The sequence below is a fragment of the Saccostrea echinata genome, unplaced genomic scaffold (assembly GCF_033153115.1).
Source record: "Saccostrea echinata isolate AGI-Se365-2 ecotype Australia unplaced genomic scaffold, CSIRO_AGI_Sech_v1 ptg000054l, whole genome shotgun sequence".
In the NCBI taxonomy this organism is placed as follows: domain Eukaryota; kingdom Metazoa; phylum Mollusca; class Bivalvia; order Ostreida; family Ostreidae; genus Saccostrea; species Saccostrea echinata.
The window spans coordinates 5763047-5782946 of NW_026889803.1; the positions used below are offsets into that span (position 1 = coordinate 5763047).

At 31.6% G+C, this 19900-nt stretch overlaps 1 protein-coding gene across 1 annotated transcript; it reads left to right on the forward strand.

Moving 5' to 3' along the window:
• Positions 1-4407: 4407 nt before the first annotated feature.
• Positions 4408-15690, forward strand: LOC133204544 (E3 ubiquitin-protein ligase MYLIP-like). The gene is made up of 6 exons (XM_061340295.1): positions 4408-4634; positions 6524-6720; positions 9805-10200; positions 10534-10793; positions 11192-11358; positions 12861-15690. The coding sequence occupies exons 1-6, from the start codon at positions 4533-4535 to the stop codon at positions 13071-13073; spliced, it is 1335 nt and encodes a 444-aa protein (XP_061196279.1). The 5' UTR covers positions 4408-4532; the 3' UTR covers positions 13074-15690.
• The last annotated feature ends 4210 nt before the right edge of the window (positions 15691-19900 follow it).

Consider the following 19900-nt stretch of genomic DNA (forward strand, 5'->3'; position numbering starts at 1 on the left):
TTAGGTCATTTGATATATAGATAATTCACTATATAAGTATAAACAACGGGAAATAATATATAAGTATAAAAATAAAAATATTACAGTAGTAGGTTTTTTCCTTCGATTGATGACATCATCTGTCACATTATTTTCCGTTGTTTATACTTATTCGGAGTGAAATCATGGCAAGTCCATGGTAAAATAAGTATACAACTAATAAAAATAAAAGTGGAATAGTTATCTATTTTCGGTGAAAGTCATGGATATCATGATAAGAAAAGAAGAATATGGGAACTGTATAAAACAACATGATCATTTCAATTATCATTATGAAAATACATGTAAATTAAGTGATCGACTCAAATATCAGTGGTTATTTTGTTGGCAAAACAAATGTCTACATCAACAAGTCAAATAAATTAAATAGCTAATTGTTATCATTTTATAAATCCACATCTAAACCGTGAGCAAAAATCCTCGCCCCTCTTGTATATCATTTTATACTGCTTGCGATAAAACATAAATATATCAGACCCGTAGGAAGCAATTTCAGTTTGGAGGGGCGCAGCCATACATTTTCAGTTGGGGGGGGGGGTACTATCAACTACCAAAAATTCCTTGACAAGTTAAAAAAAAAGGTCATCAGGTCATTTTATTGAGGGGGCACAAGCATATAATAGCTAGATTTTCTATAGTAATCTATATATCGGGAAAATTATTGGGGGGATCCCGGGCCCCATCCCCCCCCCCCGGTTCCTACGGTCATGTACATGTATATGCTTATTCCGTGAGATAGATTCTCTTAATCCATGATTGAAAGTTATTGAATGTCGCATCTTCTTTTGATTTCATTTGTTTTTTAATTATTATTTTTTTAATGACAAAATCTGAGATCAAGTTTTTTCAGGTTCTTCATCCTCTTTTCTCTCGACTCAGTTTTGCTTTATGCGATCATTATTTCTCTTAACAGACAGTCAGTGATCCTTAAATTCTTTTGATAAGATTTTGTGTTTTCCGGCAACCTCTTTCCTTTTTGCATTTTTTTTTCGATTCATCAACTTACGTGCATTCACTTCGGAAGACATTATCTACAATGCACACTAATATTTTGTAGCAACCCACTTTTACTCACTTTCGCAAGAAGGTTAATAAATTATATCTCCACACGATACTAGATCAGTATGTCGTCTTATTACATGCGTTCCTGTATCTCAGGTATGAACATATAGAAAAACATACAGCTCAAACAAGCCACACATGTCTTTTTTTCCCTTATTTTTCTTGTTTTTCCGAATATGAAAGTCAGTCTTTTTTTTCTTGTACTTTGCAAAAATATTGTTAGTCTCTGTTGTTAAAGATATCTAAGTAAACATACATGTATTTTTCTTTTATGGTATATTATTGGTATGTGTAAATTCTTTAATTTCTTTATTTAAAAAAACAATATTTTATTTCATTTCATTAAAAAAAAAAATTTGAACTAGGGGTGTACGGGGCTATCATGTGAACATTATATTGTATAATGAGCTTGGCAATACTAAATCATCATAAGCAAACAAAAATATCTCTTAGGAAAGGATATTTTACACCCAAACTCAATAAATTGGTGCAATTCAAGATATTTTTTCTTCAAAAATCGACTTTTGATTATCCATCTGCTAATAACATTTTCGGATAGATCAACATATCAAGTTTGTATTCCCAAAGATTTTTCAAGTTAAGTTCATTGGTTAAGAAATTACGTCAATTTGAAATAAAGGTGTACTGTTGATCATTATTTACTGAGAAACAAGCGTTACGTATCGTATTATAGTTTTCCTTTAAGATTTTAAAATAATATAGATTGTAATAAATCCTCAATGTCAAAAGCAAATCAGTCTATTTACTTTCGTGATAAGACAGAAAAGGTCAACTGTCATAATGTATTTTATGAATTGATGCAGACAAATTATTGTATTATATTTTTTTCTTCAAATGAATTTGACATATCTCTTAAATTTTATATTTCAAATATGCCTCAAGAAAAATCAAAACTGCCCAGCGCAAATGGGGTTTCTAAATGAATAGAGGATCCATTTATAGAAACGTTAAATAAAATGTTGTTCATGAATTGTGATCTCGTTCTTATTTACACTTTCAAATGCAACAACGTTCGTATGTAACGAATGTTTCAAGAGAAGTAATATTTACTGTTTTTAAGATTAATTCCAACAAAATGGACCTATTCATGAGATGTAATTTCTGCTCTACTTGTGCCATGGTATTGAAAATGTCAAAAGAAATCATAATTTGAACTGCATCATATATATCATCGTGTCATATTTTCCTTGAACTGTACTATATGTACAAACGGATAAGAGATATATGTAAAATTGTCTGTATAGACGTTTTAACAGAACCTAAAATAATGTAAATAACAATTTTTCTGATGACTTTTAGCTTGAAATCATTTAACCATCAATGGAAACTTCCTTCGTATTTCTGTTTGGGTCAATGCCATAGTTCAACTAAAATAAAATGCTGAAACGTACGTTACTTAACATAAATGCGAGTTTAACAGTATCAAAATTATAAGAGAGAAACAAAAAACCCTGATGTAGATTCAGAATAGAAACTCAAGCCTTTGTTTAATCAATATAATATGATTCAATCTAAAAATGTCTTTCAAAATAATTTCAATTAATGTTTTTCTTCAGAATTAATGTGTGTGTTCAATAATGCGTCTCTAGAATCAGTTTATATTAAAATTTATGCAACTTAAGCTTAAAATGATACAAATCAATCAATAAAGTTTACATTCGAACAATTAGTCATGAAAGAAATTCTGTAAATATTGTTGCAATTTTGATATATGATTTGTTAAAAATTTTGTAACATTCGTTACCTTCGGTAACGAATGTTTCAACACCTTTCAAGAGTAATAGAGGACATTCAGGTGTAGATTGATACTGGTTGCGTAGTTGTTGTCGGTCGTTATATAAATATTAACAGTTACATACTAATTCATTCCATTTGATTCATTGTTATTGCATTCTAGAAAACAAACTCACCAACACTGTCTAGACTTTAGAAAAAAAATCATATAAAGGTAGTACCGTACTCCGGATGTCAAAATTTGAAAACTGGCGCAAAATATTTGACTACGTATATGTGCAGAAGATGTTTGAACTCATAAATCATTCTTTTTTAAGAGGTTTGGTAACGAATGTTTCGGTAACGGTTGTTTCATTTAATCATTTTCTCTTAAATAGTAAGCTAACAATAAGACGTTGTTAAATCATTGTTGGAGCATGGAATACAGTTGTTGGATAGAAGAAAAAGTATCACATGTTTAACTATGATATCAATCTATTTCATCTATTAAACTAATACAACGAATGTTTCATGCCTATCCATACGCATGTAAAATAGGAAGATAGAATGTAATTTCAAAGTATTGGTAACATATACAAGGCTTTGTACCATTTTTAATTTTCAAGAAGTTTCCTTCAAAATAAAACGTATTCCAATCTGACAGGCATACAATACCGAATAATCATACTATATTTAATGTCACAGACCGTTTTTATTTTGTTTCTGACGACATGGGGATATCAAATAAAAGTTTGGTAATATCTTTGAGATTATTGTCAATAATTCATTAAAAGCATTTTACAAATAAATGTTTTGAAGGCATATGCTACCTAATTTAAGATTCAACTGTTATTTGTACAAAAAATAGTCATTTAAGTGTAATTATTCGATGTTGGCGACAGTAACGTACGTTTCAAAAATTCACTTTATGCCAAATAAAATATCTCAATATGATTTGTTCACTTCATTTTTGTATTTTTGCCTTAAAGGTTTCATATTCATGCATTCATTCAAAAAGTATTTTCTTTGACATTTCATTATTTTTTTACGCTTAACCTTCAGCGACATCATTTGCACCATTTTATTGAGCTTGAGTGTTTATATTCATGTAGAATATCTGTTATCGGAGACATTATTTATGTCTCCGTTGTTATTCAAACATTTTATTTTGCAAATATATTCAAATAACTAAACTGGACATTGTTCTTCAAGGACTCGTTCATTATATTAATTAAAGGTACCATCAGCATCCAGAACACTTCAGAAGCTTCAATACTAGTGTCCTCTATCGACCAGACTGTCTATAAGATACTATCCATTGGCATGTCTTTTCCTTATTATTGTAATCATTTTATAATTGTCTATTTTGGGCTCAAATTTACAAATAAATATTCTGTTCTGTTACATGTACCCAAGATATATTTTAATTTTAATTTTTTTTTTTTATTTTTTATCAGACCACGTGCATCTGTTTATGCCTGCATTGGACACCCGCCCACTGCTTCAGCTTCATTGGTTGTTTATTACAAGGGAAGCAGTGATTGGTCAGCGCTTCAAAGCATGTGATTTATCACTGATTCTAAGTGTATTGCAAGTGTGACAGTGGTTTAGAACGATTACAGACGTCCGTTGCAATGCAATTTCGATTTGACATTTCTTTGTTTTTTTCTTAAAGAAGATTATTATAAATAACCAAAATGGCAACAGCTAAAATGTGGTGTCTCATCTCGCAACCGAATTCCGTTGTTCTTGATGTAGAAGTGGATCAAAGAGCCAATGGACAGGAATGCTTAGAAAAGGTAAGTTATTATTTAATTAGCATTTCTTTGGATTCGTTAATTCCAAATATTTTACGAGTTATCTATATACATTTTTATTATAATAATAAATGAAATTTAAACTTGGTTTGCATGACATTTGTAAGAAAACTACAGCATGAAAGTTTTAGCGCATGGATCTCAAGTCGCCATTTTTTCAGCTCAGGGTCCAAAGTCCAACTCGACAATGCTGGTGCAATTCACTTCACTGACTTTGAATGACATTACTCATTTGTGGCATTTTTTTCACATATATATATCAAGACCAATTTCATATGGTACATATTGATTTATAAAAAATACCATTACATGAAATCATACATTAGAAACAGTGCAAAGTTTGTACAGTCAGCTGTTTTGTGTAAACAAATCAATATTGTGTAAGTGCTATATTTAGCATGAGCAGCTCTTTGTTACTGTAGCTCTGCATATTGGAGAAAAAACAAACAGGAAACAAAGTTATTTGATATTCACCTGAGTTGACAGTCTGGTGTAATTTCAATAATTAAAATGCTGTCTTTATATTCTATTACTGAGTGAAGTATCAAATATAGTCTAGATCTAATTAGAACCATCTGACTTTCTCAAAAATGAAATTTTTGCTACATAGCATGGCCATTTTTGAGGAGAAGAACTGCGAAATGTATTTAATATATATATGAGATATCTATTCTTCATGAATTTATTGTCCTTAATGCAGCAGGACTGCTGCCTCAAATACAAAATGTCCTCTGAAACCCAAGTGAACTGTAAAGCTTGATTTAGAATTCATTGAAAAAAGTAACATGTTTTCTTTGTGGATATTTAAGCATTGAATAATTATTTCTTGAAAGGTATAGTCTCATATGACATAACTGCAACGGTATTTGCAAACAAATTGAGTAACACGCGTATTGAAATTTTGTTTGCAAACACCATTGCAGTTATGAGACTATATATAATCTTTCAAAAAATAATGATTTTTAACTCCATGCCTTGACTGCAAATGTGATTTACATTTCAAAATCCCAGTATTACCCTTCGGGTAAGTTTGATTTAATGGAAGAGCCATATTGCAACAGCTTCTGTTCAATGTGAGCCTGAATTTTGATTTTCTCTTATGACCTTACACTTCCAAGGCGTTCAATGTTTGTGACGTCAAGATAAAACGCATACTTTAACCTTTTGACCCCTTGTCGTGTTATGGTGTTTTGAATGCTGTAGCTTTCCTCACACTTTATTAATAAAATACATGAGGAATGTAAATATAGCCCCATAGAAATATACACAGTGAAACGTGTGTTAATGTGACATCACTTAGTATGAAAAAAAAAATTTCAATGTAGGGCAACCCAAAATTCAAATATTGAGTATATTTTTGTTGGTTTTAAAGCATTAAAATGTAAATATAAGGAATGATTTTTAGTTTTGTGAGTGTTATTGGCTTGTAAATCACACAGAGTGACCAACTTGCACAAAGGCATATTTTTTCATGAAATATACCTAGTGACAAGTCGGTGTGATTTACACTCCAATAACATGCACTCACAGAACTAAAAAAACAATTTCCATTTTATGCAGTATATAGGGAAAAAAATTGTAACAACTTTCCATCATTGTCACACCTAAAACACCACTTTAAATATTTTCTGACACTATATTAAACTTCAAGAGAGACTCTTTAGTATACACATGAAGATGATACAGATATGAGAGTATTGTAGACATTTGAACTTATAACCCATTTGAACCTTTTCAACTTCTTTAACCCAATTGAACTTAATTATTTTTTGAAAAAGAGTACATGTAATTGATAGACTAATGATGGAATACTTATAATATATTGCCCTTTGTTATTACCATTTGTTAAATATCTTTATACTGAATTACAGGTCTGTGAAAAGCTTGGAATAGGCTATTCAGAAAAGGATTATTTTGGCCTTCAATATAGAGGGAGCAGGGGAGAGAATTTGTGGCTGAATATGAGAAACCGAATTGACCGACAGTTGTCTGGTCCACAGCCCTTCAGATTCCAGCTGAGAGTCAAGTTCTTTGTCCAGCCTCACATGTTATTGCAAGATACAACCAGGTAAAGTCCATTTATTTGTAGAACTAGAAGAAAACATTAGATGCATGTCACTGGTTTGTCTTCAATATTCAAGGACCGTTGAGTGCCGAATGCAATTATTTTGCTTTATTTACAACTTGTATAACCTTAGCTACCGGTACTCTCTATGGTTCTTTTTACACAAGAACCATGTTATAAATAAGTAAACTTAGAGCTAATTAATTATTTTTTTCTGTTTATAACTGGAGCTAGTTTTTTGCCTCCACACTGCTCAACCGATTCTGACCAATATCTCAACCAATCCTAGCCAATATCAAATCACTATGATACCAGGGATATATTTATATGTATACACATCCCTGATGATACTCTCAATGGAAGGGGAATGTTGATAATCATAATAGTGATTTTTTAAAATTAAGCTATTTTGCAAATTAAAGCCCCAGGACAGATCAGTTTCTTGTAATTCAATGGAATTTTCCTGTATGAATTTAAAAATGGATATTCCATGCCAACTAGGTGCAATCTTGCTTTCTCAATTTTCTTATAGTTTGCATAGTAAAATTGGGTCAGATGATGCTTGTTTACAAAATCATAAGCTGCCATTTAAACCAAGTAAAGTTAGGTCATGCCAATGCGTTCTCTGGAACCTAATTGATTTTCAAATGTACATGTAATAATATTTGCAATACAGTAATTATTTATTTAGGAAAGTTTCATATAAACTGAAATAGTATAGGAGTAGATATATTTCACAAATCAATTGGCTTCTGAAAACAAACATATTGTGGGAAAACATTAATAAAACATAACAAAATAAATTCTAATACAGGTTGACATATTACAATGTAGATTTAAAAGATCTGGAAAAAACTTGAAATAACTGTTTACAACATAGCACTCCTGGGACTTTTTAAGTGGAAGGGAAAACATTTACTGTTATAATGTCTTTGGGTTAACTAAGTAAGTTAGACTAAGGAAAATGAAAACAAAAACAGCAGTATCTTTCAGTGTGGTAAGTTTACTTCGTGCACAAGCTAGTATTTATACAGGGTTGTTTACATGTGATGATGATCAAGAAAGCTCTGTTGTTGAACAGTTCTGATGGAGTAGTTCTCTTGTTCAAGATGACCCAACTGTCTATAATCTAGTCTGTTCTGAGTGGCTACTCCAACCCTTAGGCTGTAAATATCTTGTAGAGTGTAAATAAGCTAGCACATAAAGGTCACAAGCGGCCATTTGGCTAAGAGAAAACAAACTAAATGGAAATGGAGTGAACAAGAATGTATATCATACCAAACAACATCAGGGCAATAATTGGGAGAATTAGGATGGTCATTAGATAATTGCTAAGATTAGACACAAATTCTTTTCTCTGCAGCTATGAAAAAATCATCCAATTTTCATGTTCAGTATAGTGACATATTTACAAGGTTGTAATGTAGTCCTTAGCCTTGGACTTAATATTCTTGAAAAAAAAAGATAAGATGTGTTTGGAGAACATTTAAATCCACTTTAAACAAAGGACAATTTTCCTGTCATGGTCTTTAGAAGGTTAAGGTTGGACTTTAACCTGGGTTGGTGTGTACAAAGGAGGCAACTGGGAGTTTGCTATGACAGCTAGGGCAATTGAACTTTTTACTTCAGAACATATTAAGACAAGTCCTTTGTTTGGAAGTATTTTGATACCAGAGGAATCGAGAGGGAACGTAAAGGCTGATTTTAACTTTTAAGCCCAAGCATGCAGTCCCTTAAAAAAGAAAAGAATTTGGTTTATACATGATGTACGTATTTACTGTATAGCTCTTTTAAAAAGTCTCCTTCTGAGTTACAGTCTGATCACATGTGTAATAAGTTTGATGTACTGTTTACAAAAGTACATCTCCTTTATATACAATAATAATTTATCCCTGTGCCATTTTAATAAAGAATTTTGTTAGTATGAATGTTTAATACCAAATACATTATTCTTAGACTCCAGTATCAGCCTGTGGCTCTTATTGAGGCCAAGGTCACACTTCATTCTCCCTGCCCAGATTAATTGATAAGTTCTACTGCTGCTTGATTATTTAATTGGCAAATTCAATTTGAACAGTTATTTTTAGCCTCTGTCTAATCTCTGACTAATATAGATATAAATGCTATTGTGTAGGATATGCATGAGTTAAATTAATGAATTGCTGTTTAAATGTATACACTGTGGACATGCTGAATATAGGTAATACTTCCTCAATGGGTCATTGGTTAGAAGTGCTTACATCATATGATCATGCTTGCTTTCCCACTCTGATCCAATTACAGACTGTTGACCCCTGATTCTTTGTAATTCTACTAAACAACAGTACCCGATAGGTCCTTCAACTTAAAAAAAAAATGGATGCTGATTTAGTGATCAATATATACACAAGTATTTACAATTTTTTTATGGTATTGATATTGGATATACAATATAATTGTTAAACGTGATGTATAATTAATATACTGAAAATATAAGTACATGCTTTTTGCTTTTAGAAAACAACTGTTAACAAAACAAGTAGTTTCCTGATTAATAACATATTAAATGTTTTTTGAGATGGTTCACTTTTGATGGTGATTGAGATTTAATAAAAGCCATATACATATTGTACTGTGATGTATAAATTTTCAATATTACATGTATAATTAATATGCTCTGATACTGACTGTATTTTTGGTGTTTTAAGTTTGGCCTTCATCTATAATCATTGTGAGGAATAAATAGCTTGTATATTCCCATTCCAATCACAACTTGCTAAAAAGAAAAAAGTTTTAATATCAATCTGAAAGTCAACTTAAAGCATATTCCAGCCATTAATTAGTACTTTAATATAGAAAAAGTTGTTTGTAAATAAATGAGAAATAATTATTTTTTTTTTGGTTATTGTTCAGTTTGAACAAATTGTTTTTCTTTTAAGACTCTAATAATTTAAATATCTGCCTTTAAGTATTATTTGTTATAAAAAGCCCTTTTGCATGATCCACTTTGAAACTTGATTATGATAAAATTGTCTCAAAGACAATGCATCTTTCGTGGACTGAATGAAATAATGCATATACAAATTGATTTTAATTGTTTTTTTTTAGACATCAATTTTATCTGCAAGTGTACCTTGAGCTAAAGACCAAAAGACTGTTGGTATCTGATGAAGAACATTTGGTAGGAATCCTGGCCCTAATAGCACAAGCGGAACATGGCAACCAAGTTAACAGCGAGCAGCAAGTCCTTTACTACCAAAATCTGATCCAAGGGATTGCCTCCCCTTCATCAGAGATCCTCACAGATTTAGCATACAAGCATAGCAGTTATAGAGGTATGCCAAGACAGTCTGCGGAGTATAGAGTTGTCCAAGAGGCATCCGTACTGCCAGGGTACGGCATGGAGTATCATGAGGCCAAGAATGTAAATAATGAGGATATCTGTGTTGGTGTTGGACCAGAAGGCGTGGTCATTTATGACACTAACATGACTGAGATTTCCAGGTTAGTTCAAGAGCTTCAAACTTAGTATGATTTGGGAAAATCCATTCATAAAACTTATTATCTTGGAAAATCTATCCATGATTGTACATATTTTCATTGTGTTTAAATGTATACCTTATATTTTTGTCTAGCTTTAGTTATAGTGTTTTTGATTTTGTTAAGTATTCTTGAATTAAATACAATAAGGAAGAAGAGATTATATGTGTGCACCAAATGATTTCTTTCAAGTTTAAAATAGAAGAGGTCAGAGAGGACAGCTGATAATTTCAAACTAACAATATGAAAATTGCTCATTTCATAAGTGTTTATAAATGTTTTAAAAAATTTTTGTAGGTTCCCCTATGCTATAGTCCAGAAGGCCATTCACAACAGCAAAAGGTGCTTGCTGTATGTTTTCACAGAAGATGGAGAGGTAACGCATGAGGAATTTAAGATGGTCAGCTGTAAGGCAGCCATTTCCCTATACAGGAGTATCACAGAGATGCACACTTTCTTTAGGTGTGACACTATCAATACGGAGGTGTTTTCTCAAGTCAGTCAGGACCTCAAGGGAGTACTGGCCTCCATATTCCTCAAAGACAATAACTCTGTCGGTAAGTTTTAATATCTTCTATACGTCTGTTCTAGGTAAATCTGCTCCACCAGCAAATGAATGTATTCAACTAAATTCACATGAAAATATTATAAGTAGAATAAAAGAAGAGATCTGTTGTTTGGGGAAGTCTATGTGATTGTGAGTTGTTTAGTTCTGAGGTGTTCAGAGAAAGGTGTTACATGTGCACAATATTCATATAACTAGATTAAAGAAAAACATACAAACTTCTGTAAGCAACACATTTTCATGAAATATTTTATGTGTGTATGTGTTTGTTATTTTGTTGGGTTTTTTTTTTCACAAGTGTGACTAATATTTCCTTTCTTGTCTGTTGTTTTGTTTTGTTTTTTTTTCACAAGTATGACTAATATTTCCTTTATTGTCTTGTTTCAACAGGTATGAATTATGTTTTCGATGTTCAGCACACGTTCAGAGAAGTCTATGACAGCACTAAGAGGAAGATGTTTATGTCGCAGCATAACCTTGATGACCAAGGTCAAGGTCACTCAGAATCAGATATGGAAACGACCTGTGAAAGACAAGAAATCTCAGATAATTGTGAGGTAAGTTTATAAAAAGGATCCTCAAAAATCTTCAATTGTATGCATTTCAATAAAGCTGAAGAAAGAGCTCCAGTTAATGGTGCTTGAACAGACATTAGAAAATGAATTATTTCAAGTATGTCATGGAGAACTGTGCTAGTTTTCAATAAAATCAATAGAGCGCTCAGGATAAATGTACAGTTAAATAAAATGGAGTAAGTTAATTGCAAAGACACCAGCTTTGTTTTTTGAACAAGTTTTATTCAAAATTAAAAATTAACTGTTACGTAAATTTTTAAAAGAAATTTTCTTGCATTTTCTTGATACCGTACTTACAATTGAAGAAATTAAAATTCTTGGAACTGAATCCTTTTGAACATGTGCAATCTATTGCTTACATGTATAGATTTAAGTAGTAGTTTATTTCTTGATGATTATATGTCTAAAACTCATCATCACAAATGAGATCATTTTTAATTTTCATAAATTAAGATTTTCATAGTTATGTTTGAAAATCAATACTGGAAACAAGTTATTACGAAAGTTGCTATTTTTATCAGCTGAAGTTTTACCTGGGATTTGTAATCTGAGAGTGGCTTATTCATCCATTTCTTCTAAGAACTGTATAGGCTGATCCTACCTTGATGTACTTTAAAAAAAAAAAAAAAAACTTGAACAATAAGTCATATAAAATCATATGTTGAGGTAGATAAACTGGAACAAAAGATTGAAGTAAAATGACATCACTGGCTGGAATTTCCCTTAGAAATCCCGGGTAAACTAGGTCATAATAGGATGTTTGATACGCAAAACTGGCATGTTATAAAGCACAGTTAATTATAGCATCTTTTGTCATGTATTTAGGATGGATTTAAACTGAGTTATATGAAAGATGTAATGATAAGAATCATATCTGTTGACAAAGAAAAACAAAAAAAATAGTCTTACTGAAGTAGATAATTTACATAGATTCAAAGCCCTTAATGATTTTTATGCAGTACTTTAAATTATGCAAACAAGAGTACCGCTACACTTAGAGTTTTGGGTACAATATAAGACCAAATTTCTTTTTGTAAGTGAGAAATCTCCACTTTAGAAAAGTATGATTCACATTTACTGTTAACAAGGGTCAAAGTCCAGTTTAAGTGAAGTGCTGGTATGAGTTACATCAGTTGCTAAATTGGGGCATATTGAAGTGTGGGTCAATGTTTAAGGAGGAGGAGGTACAAAGTCTGAAGAACACAGTGAGATTATTGTAGAAGACCTATAAACACACTTCACACTTTTTTATTACTGCAAAATGTCCCATTTTTTATCATTTTTAGTGTGTAAAATTGTCTGGTTGTAGTCTATACAAGAGAAGTGTGGGGGAAAAAAATTGCATGTTCAATAAAGCTTTTTTTAACAAGGACACTTTTTAATTGACTCTTAACCAGATATTTTGGTACTTTATATCATTTTGCTAAAAAAGGGAAATTGAAAATGAAACAAAAAAATTTTAAGTGAGATATTTTTATTTTTAGGAATATAAGACACAGTTGGAAAAGATCCAGGAATCTTTTTTATGTCGAGTGTGCATGGACAAAGATATTTCTACAGCTCTTTGCCCCTGTGGTCACATGATCTGTTGTAACCAGTGTGCCGAAAGACTAGAAGAATGCCCTGTGTGTCGGACTGCTATAAACACTATACAAAACGTGTTCTTTCCCACTCCCATTGCATCCTCGAGTAGGTAGCAGTGATGGAACAGAAACACAGAGAGTGGCTGTGATACGGGGAAGATTGGTGCGAAAGCAAAAAACTGCCAGATCAATGCAATAGATACTTTGTGATTTTATCATGTTTAATTTTACCCGGGATGTGTGCATATAAATACGTTCATTTTCATTTCTTTTTTTCATGATGTTCGAAGTCAAGTTTTTGCCATATTTCATTGAAATCATCTTTTTCCTCATTTACTTTACAAGTACATACCCAATGTTTATCTCAAATCATACAGTCATACATGTACATTACAATCAACAACCTCATTGATGATTATTTTTAGATGATAATTTGTAAATTTTGAGCATTCCTTATTTTATACAGATTGTCTCAAAATTTCTTCATTATGAGCTTCACTAAACATTATTTGAGGAACTTCGTTTATATTTATATGAATATGTTGGGAGGGAACATAACTGACAAAGATTTTAATTTTATTTGTTAAAGGAGATTCAAAAAATGTATTTTTGGTACTTCAAAATTTCTAAATTGGTAAAATGTGTTAAGTGAGTGGTTGATTGGATAATAAGCTTACTTTTATTTTGATAAGTTTATCATTAGTTGAGGGAAGGTGTGGGATCAAAGACTACCTCTGTTTTCAACTTAAATACTTAGATTGTCCGGAGAGATTCAAAACAGATTGAATGAAAGTTGGTGGCTAAAATATAACACATATCTAGTGATAATTTCCATGTATTCTCTATGTTATTCTCACATTAAGGATCTTTATTTGTCATTATCTCATTTTGTCCCATTCAGGTTGTTCTTTTGAACTTCCTGGTATATTAACTTATTATTAATTTTTCTTTTCCTGTATTTTTTTTTCTTTTTTAACTCTTTACAAGTTATTCTAAAGTCCTAAGAAAGGTGACATTATAGTTGCCATAATTGTAGCATACAAATATTATAGAGGAACTTTAGTCCCAACTTGTGTATTTCTTTGTATAGTTTAAGTATTCACTTTCTGACTCACAGGGTATACTGCCAGTTCATTGTATAATCTTGAGTGATATTAAATGCAGCACATGTACTGATATTGGAAGAGCATTGAAATTTGATATTAAAAATCAAAGTCAGCATTAAAAATATTATATAAATAAAAATTCTGGTCTATGTAAATGCACACTGTTAACATATTCAACATGTTCAAATGTAAAATATATTTATTATTTAAATTTTTCCAGTTGGAAATTGCACCAATATGCAGCAGTTAAGATATAAAACTTGTGCACTAGATATATTGTTATTATGCAATAAATATTCAATTCCTCGTGATTATGCAATAGAAAATCACAGATTTCTCATTTTTCACCTCTCACTTCATATAAAATAAAATTCTGCTTTTTTAATCTGTATGGTTGTAAATGACAGTGTGTAGACGAGTATTGTAGATCACATTTCATTCATGAAAACTTGATTGCAGTTGAACTTCGGTATCTCAAACATTAATATCTTGAATACTATGGATGTGTTGAAGTGAGCTGGAAATCCCAATGACTCTTTGTGTATTTTACCCTCGATATCTCAAATTCTCAGATATTGAATCCATTGAGATCGAGATACTGAGGTTTGACTGTATTTGTTCAGAATGTGAAACTAAACAAGGGGAAGAAACTCTGGTCTCCAAAATAAATGGAATGCTCTTGTCTCAAAAATAAAAAAAAATAAAGTCATGTGAAATGTGATTAACAATATTAGTTCAGTAAATGAGAGCACTGTATGAAAGTTTTGTTATTTGTTGATTCTGTTTAAGAGGTTCTCTGTGTGTATGGTTGTTGTTATATTGAATGAGTATGGAGGACTGACAGAATGGCATTATATATATTGTATATAGTGGATGTTTCAAGAGAATATGTAAATAATGTAGATCAAAATTTGATAGGAGAGGACAAAGAGTATCAAAACTTCAAATTCTATTTTTATGGTCTTTTTTCTGGATAAAAAAATCTAAGAAAGGAATAATTCTTTGTATGTACAAGCCCTGGTTTTGATTTTAGTGAGCTTATGTTAATTTAGTAGGGGTATAGTGAATGCCAAATATTTGAATTGTGTTGTGTATGTGTACATTATATTTCACATCATTTTGCATTCAGTTGGTGTTGAGGCTTTTGCTAGATATTTTCATTGTCAAAGATGTAATTTATGTATCATCAGGATGAACAAAACCAAAGTCACTGCTAACTGCCATAGAATTCAAAGCTGCCTGAAGTTTTATTATTTTTTTTCTGTTTTACCTTTTGGTGATCAGGCAATATTACAAATAATCAGACTTCAGCTTTATTGGAAATACATCCATCATCAAGGAAGATGATTTTTGTTTTCTCATTTTTTCCATCTTACTTGTAACTACCGGTAATTTTGAAAATGAAGATGAAATTGTCTTTTTCCAATTTTGCTGGAATGAAATGCAGGACGGATTTTTAGTTTCATTTTAATGAGTTGAGATATTGATGTTATGAAATTGTTTTGTTATTTTAAACATAATGTAGCATTGCTTTGTAGAGGAAAATAAGTGTCTTTCAATTATGTACAAGTACAAACTGACAGAGAGAAAAAATCCACAAAAATAATAAAGTTATTTTAAAAGTGTTTTGTTTGTATGTTTTTTATTGTCATACATTATGCAAGTTTTAAAAATTACGAAATTTAACTTTAACTTCAGTACAGAATACATTCATAATTTTGGACTTGCAATTTTTTATAAACTGCTTGAATGGTAAAAGTCGGGATGACATATTATTATAATTGCTAGGCCTAAATTTTGTCTAAGAATGCCCTCACATATGACCATGGCTAGTAGAATCTTGTTGAAACTTCACAGAATTCATATTCACCAGATGTAGTGCTTTCCACATTTTAAAGAGATGAGTGAACAAGGCAAGCAAAATGCCTGTAGTGTGACAAACATGAAGGTGAAAAATTAAATCTCAACTACATTAAAAAATCGTTGATATTTCATCTAACAATTTACTTTATGTAAATTCTCCACAATTGCACAAATCTCACAAAGATTGAAAATATTTGCCTATAAATAGCATACACACACTAAAGAGGTCAAAAAGGATCATTTTCTCATATTATAACACAATTTTTCATTATGAGTGGGTCTTGGCTCCATTTTTTTCTTAAAGATTATTCTCAAAGTTTGCGTAAAAATTAAACATTTTTAGTAAAAAAAAATATGGAGCAAAGACCCACTATACCTTAACAAGAGGCCCATGGGCTCATCTTCTGATAAACTGTACAACCTATCACTTCTATTTGAAGCCTCGAAGTATCCTGTATATTTAGATAAACCCTTGAAATTCCAATTCACACTCTGAGAACCCAAGATGATTCTAAGCCAATTAGTACCTGAGAGTTGGTCATGGTGACCTACTTATCACTTGTCATTCTCTGAGGACCCATCAACTAAGTTTGATGATTCTAAGCCAATTAATACCTAAAATATTTTTTAAAATTATAACCATAAAATTTTATAAGTAGGTCAAAGTGACCTACTTTTCAATTGTTTTACTCCAAGGACCCAAGATGCATCAACTGACAAAGTTTGACAATTCTAAGCCAATTAGTACCTGTAATATTTAATTAAAGCCATAAATTTTCAAAAGTAGGTCACCGTGACCTACTTTTCAGTTGCTGTACTCCGAGGACCACAGATACATCGACTGACAAAGTTTGATGATTCTAGCCAATAAGTACCCAAAATATTTAATTACAGCCATAAATTTTCAAAAGTAGGTCACGGTGACCTACTTTTCAGTCAACCTACTCCGAAGACCAAAGATGCATCAACTGACAAATTTTGACGATTCTAAGCCAAATAATTCCTGAAAATGTTAAATACAACCATAAAATTTCAAAAGTAGGTCACCTTGACCTACTTTTCAGTTGTTGTACTCCAAGGACCCAAGACGCATCAACTGACAAAGTTTAATGATTCTAAGCCATTAGTACCCGAAATATTTTATTAAAGCCATAAATTTTCCGAAAGTAGGTCATGGTGACCTACTTTTCAGTTGCTGTACTCCGAGGACCAAAGATACATCAACTGACAAAGTTTGATGATTCTAAGCCAATTAGTACCCGAAATATTTAATTAAAGCCATAAATTTTCAAAAGTAGGTCACGGTGACCTACTTTTTAGTTGACCTACTCTGAAGACCCAAGATGCATCAACTGACAAAGTTTGATGATTCTAAGCCAATTAGTACCCGAAATATTTAATTAAAGCCATAAATTTTCAAAAGTAGGTCACTGTGACCTACTTTTTAGTCGACCTACTCCGAAGACCCAAGATGCATCAACTGACAAAGTTTGATGATTCTAAGCCAATTAGTACCTGAAATATTTAATTATAGTCATATAAATTGAAAAGTAGGTCATGGTGACCTATTTTTCAGTTGACCTTTTTTGAGGACCCAAGATGCATCAACTAACAAAGTTTCATGATCATAGGACTTAAAATGTCCAAATTATGCCTCTAAAACGCTTTGAAATCGAATGCCTGCAAAATTCAAAAAGTAGGTCACTGTGACCTACTTTTTAATAAATATGTTTTATGGCCCCAAGATGCATCATCTTACAAGACTTAATGATTCTAAGCCTCCCCGTATTCGAATTAATGACCTTAATTGTTTTAAAAAAGATTAGCCATAAAATTCAAAAAGTAGGTCGAGGTGACCTACTTTTTAGTTGACATACTTTGAGGACCCAAGATGCATCAACTGACAAAGTTTGATGATCATAGGCCTTAAATTGTTCAAAATATGCCTCTAAATCATTTTGAAAAAGAATGGCCACAAAATTTAAAAAGTAGGTCACTGTGACCTACTTTTGAGTCAACATGATATGAGGTTCTTAGATGCACCAACTGACAAGATTTGATGATCCTAGTCCTTATAGTAAGCAAAATATCAATATTTTAATAAAATGTAATTTTTGGTCAACTTTAAAGTGACCTTGAGACCACGCCCTTTGCCCCAGGGTAAATCCCCGAGCAAATTTTAATCTACAACATATCTTCATCCTTTTGTGTAAGTTTGGTGATAATCTGCCCAGTGGTTCTAGAGAAGAAGATTTTTTAGCAACCAGTACTTTCATTTCTATTTTCCTAATTATCTCCCCTAGTTAAAGGGTCACAACCCCAGTTTTAGTATAAAGGGAGCCCTTGGGCCAAGGATACCCTGTGACAAATTTGACAATAATTGGCCAAGGGGTTCTTGAGTTATGGCCCATATTCTAAAAAGTTTACGCACACCGCACACCGCATACCGCACAAATGGCCATAGCATTAGCTCTTTGAGCCTTTGGCTCAGAAGAGCTAAAAATTCACTTTTATGACACCACATTCACATATTTTTGAGAAAAACTTAGTCCATTTAGTCAAGGGTCATATCACAAACATGATTTAAATGCCACTATTGATCAGGAGTTGTGAAGCATAGTGGTTAGAGTGTTGGTCTCAAAGGGAAATGATACTCTGGATTTTTATTGCTAGGGTTCCAATCCCATGAATACCACATTTTTTTTTTTTTTTAAAGCAGAACATTTTTTCCTGAGAAAATTATCCTCAGAAAAGTTTCGTTTATCATAATATCATAAATTTCAATAATGAGAATTTTACTCTTAATAATTCACAAACTAAATATGTTTTTTATATATCTGAAGCTATAGGCATTCTGCATACCTTGATCACCCATCTCCTTTTCCAAATGGCCACAGTTACCGAGGAAACAGCTAAATAAGCAATTTTTCAATTTTGTTATTCTAATTAAGGAACTGTCCAGACAATCTTTGAGAGATTTTGAAGGTTTGTTTCTTGTATCCTGTCCTTGCAAAGTGGTTTCTGCCAAGAAAACAAAGAAGCTGGAATTAACTGGACGAAGTTTTTTGCTATTTCCATGGATAGAATGATTTAGTTTTCTTAAGACTGTAATTTTTAGGAAGTAGAAAATTTGCAGTCATTATTCCATGAGCATCGTGTATTGACCTTGTTCAGGTACTGTAAACTAACTTTTATTCGCGTTCGAGAAATATTCACAAGTTTCGCGACCTACTTTAATTCATGAATATTTATCACCACGAACCTATTACATGTATTTTGCTTTGTTTTTGTGGGGAATATTTCCTAAGTCACAAAAATTAATTGCCGCGGATTGATTTCAAAATGACAAATCGTGAATAAAAGATGACGCAAATAATACAATGTAGTTGGTTTACAGTAAATACTATGCTTTTTGTGTGTATATTGCTGTATCATACACAAAACTTAATTGATGCATTATTATTTAACTGTTAGGGTAAGTTTAATTGGGGTGACATGTTATTGCTTGCAAATTTACTTCATATTATTTTTTTTCAAAACCCTGAGAAGTTTTGACAGCAGAAGAGGTGATCACCATTTTGAAGAATGAATGTCAAGTAGTATATTATACCTCCAAGAAAATTAATCTGCTTTCTGGTCCTTCTAGCCAAATCTACAAGTTAAATTTTAAATTTTCTTTCTCTTATATAAATAGCATTTTAAAATATATTTCATGTGATCATTGAATAATTGTCTTTACTCATTTTTAAACTTTATACAATGTCATGTAAAGTTCATGAAAAAATTACACAGTTCTGTTTATAAATTAGCTAAAATACGCGACCTTGCAAAAATGAATTAAAGAGCTAAGTTCAGAATTCTACTTTGCCAAATAATTGACTCTTTTGAAACTTTCATATCTGTAACAAACTATTCCTGGCAGCAAATAATACAATTTGCATTGAGTGTTGATTTCTTCTTTTTTATTGTCAA

Bases quoted from the DNA above. Each gene is read 5' to 3' on its own strand.
- LOC133204544 (XM_061340295.1), top strand. From the start codon at position 4,533: ATGGCAACAGCTAAAATGTGGTGTCTCATCTCGCAACCGAATTCCGTT. The intron at 4,635-6,523 runs GTAAGTTATTAT...ACTGAATTACAG, and splicing joins GACAGGAATGCTTAGAAAAG to GTCTGTGAAAAGCTTGGAAT. The intron at 11,359-12,860 runs GTAAGTTTATAA...TTTTATTTTTAG, and splicing joins AAATCTCAGATAATTGTGAG to GAATATAAGACACAGTTGGA.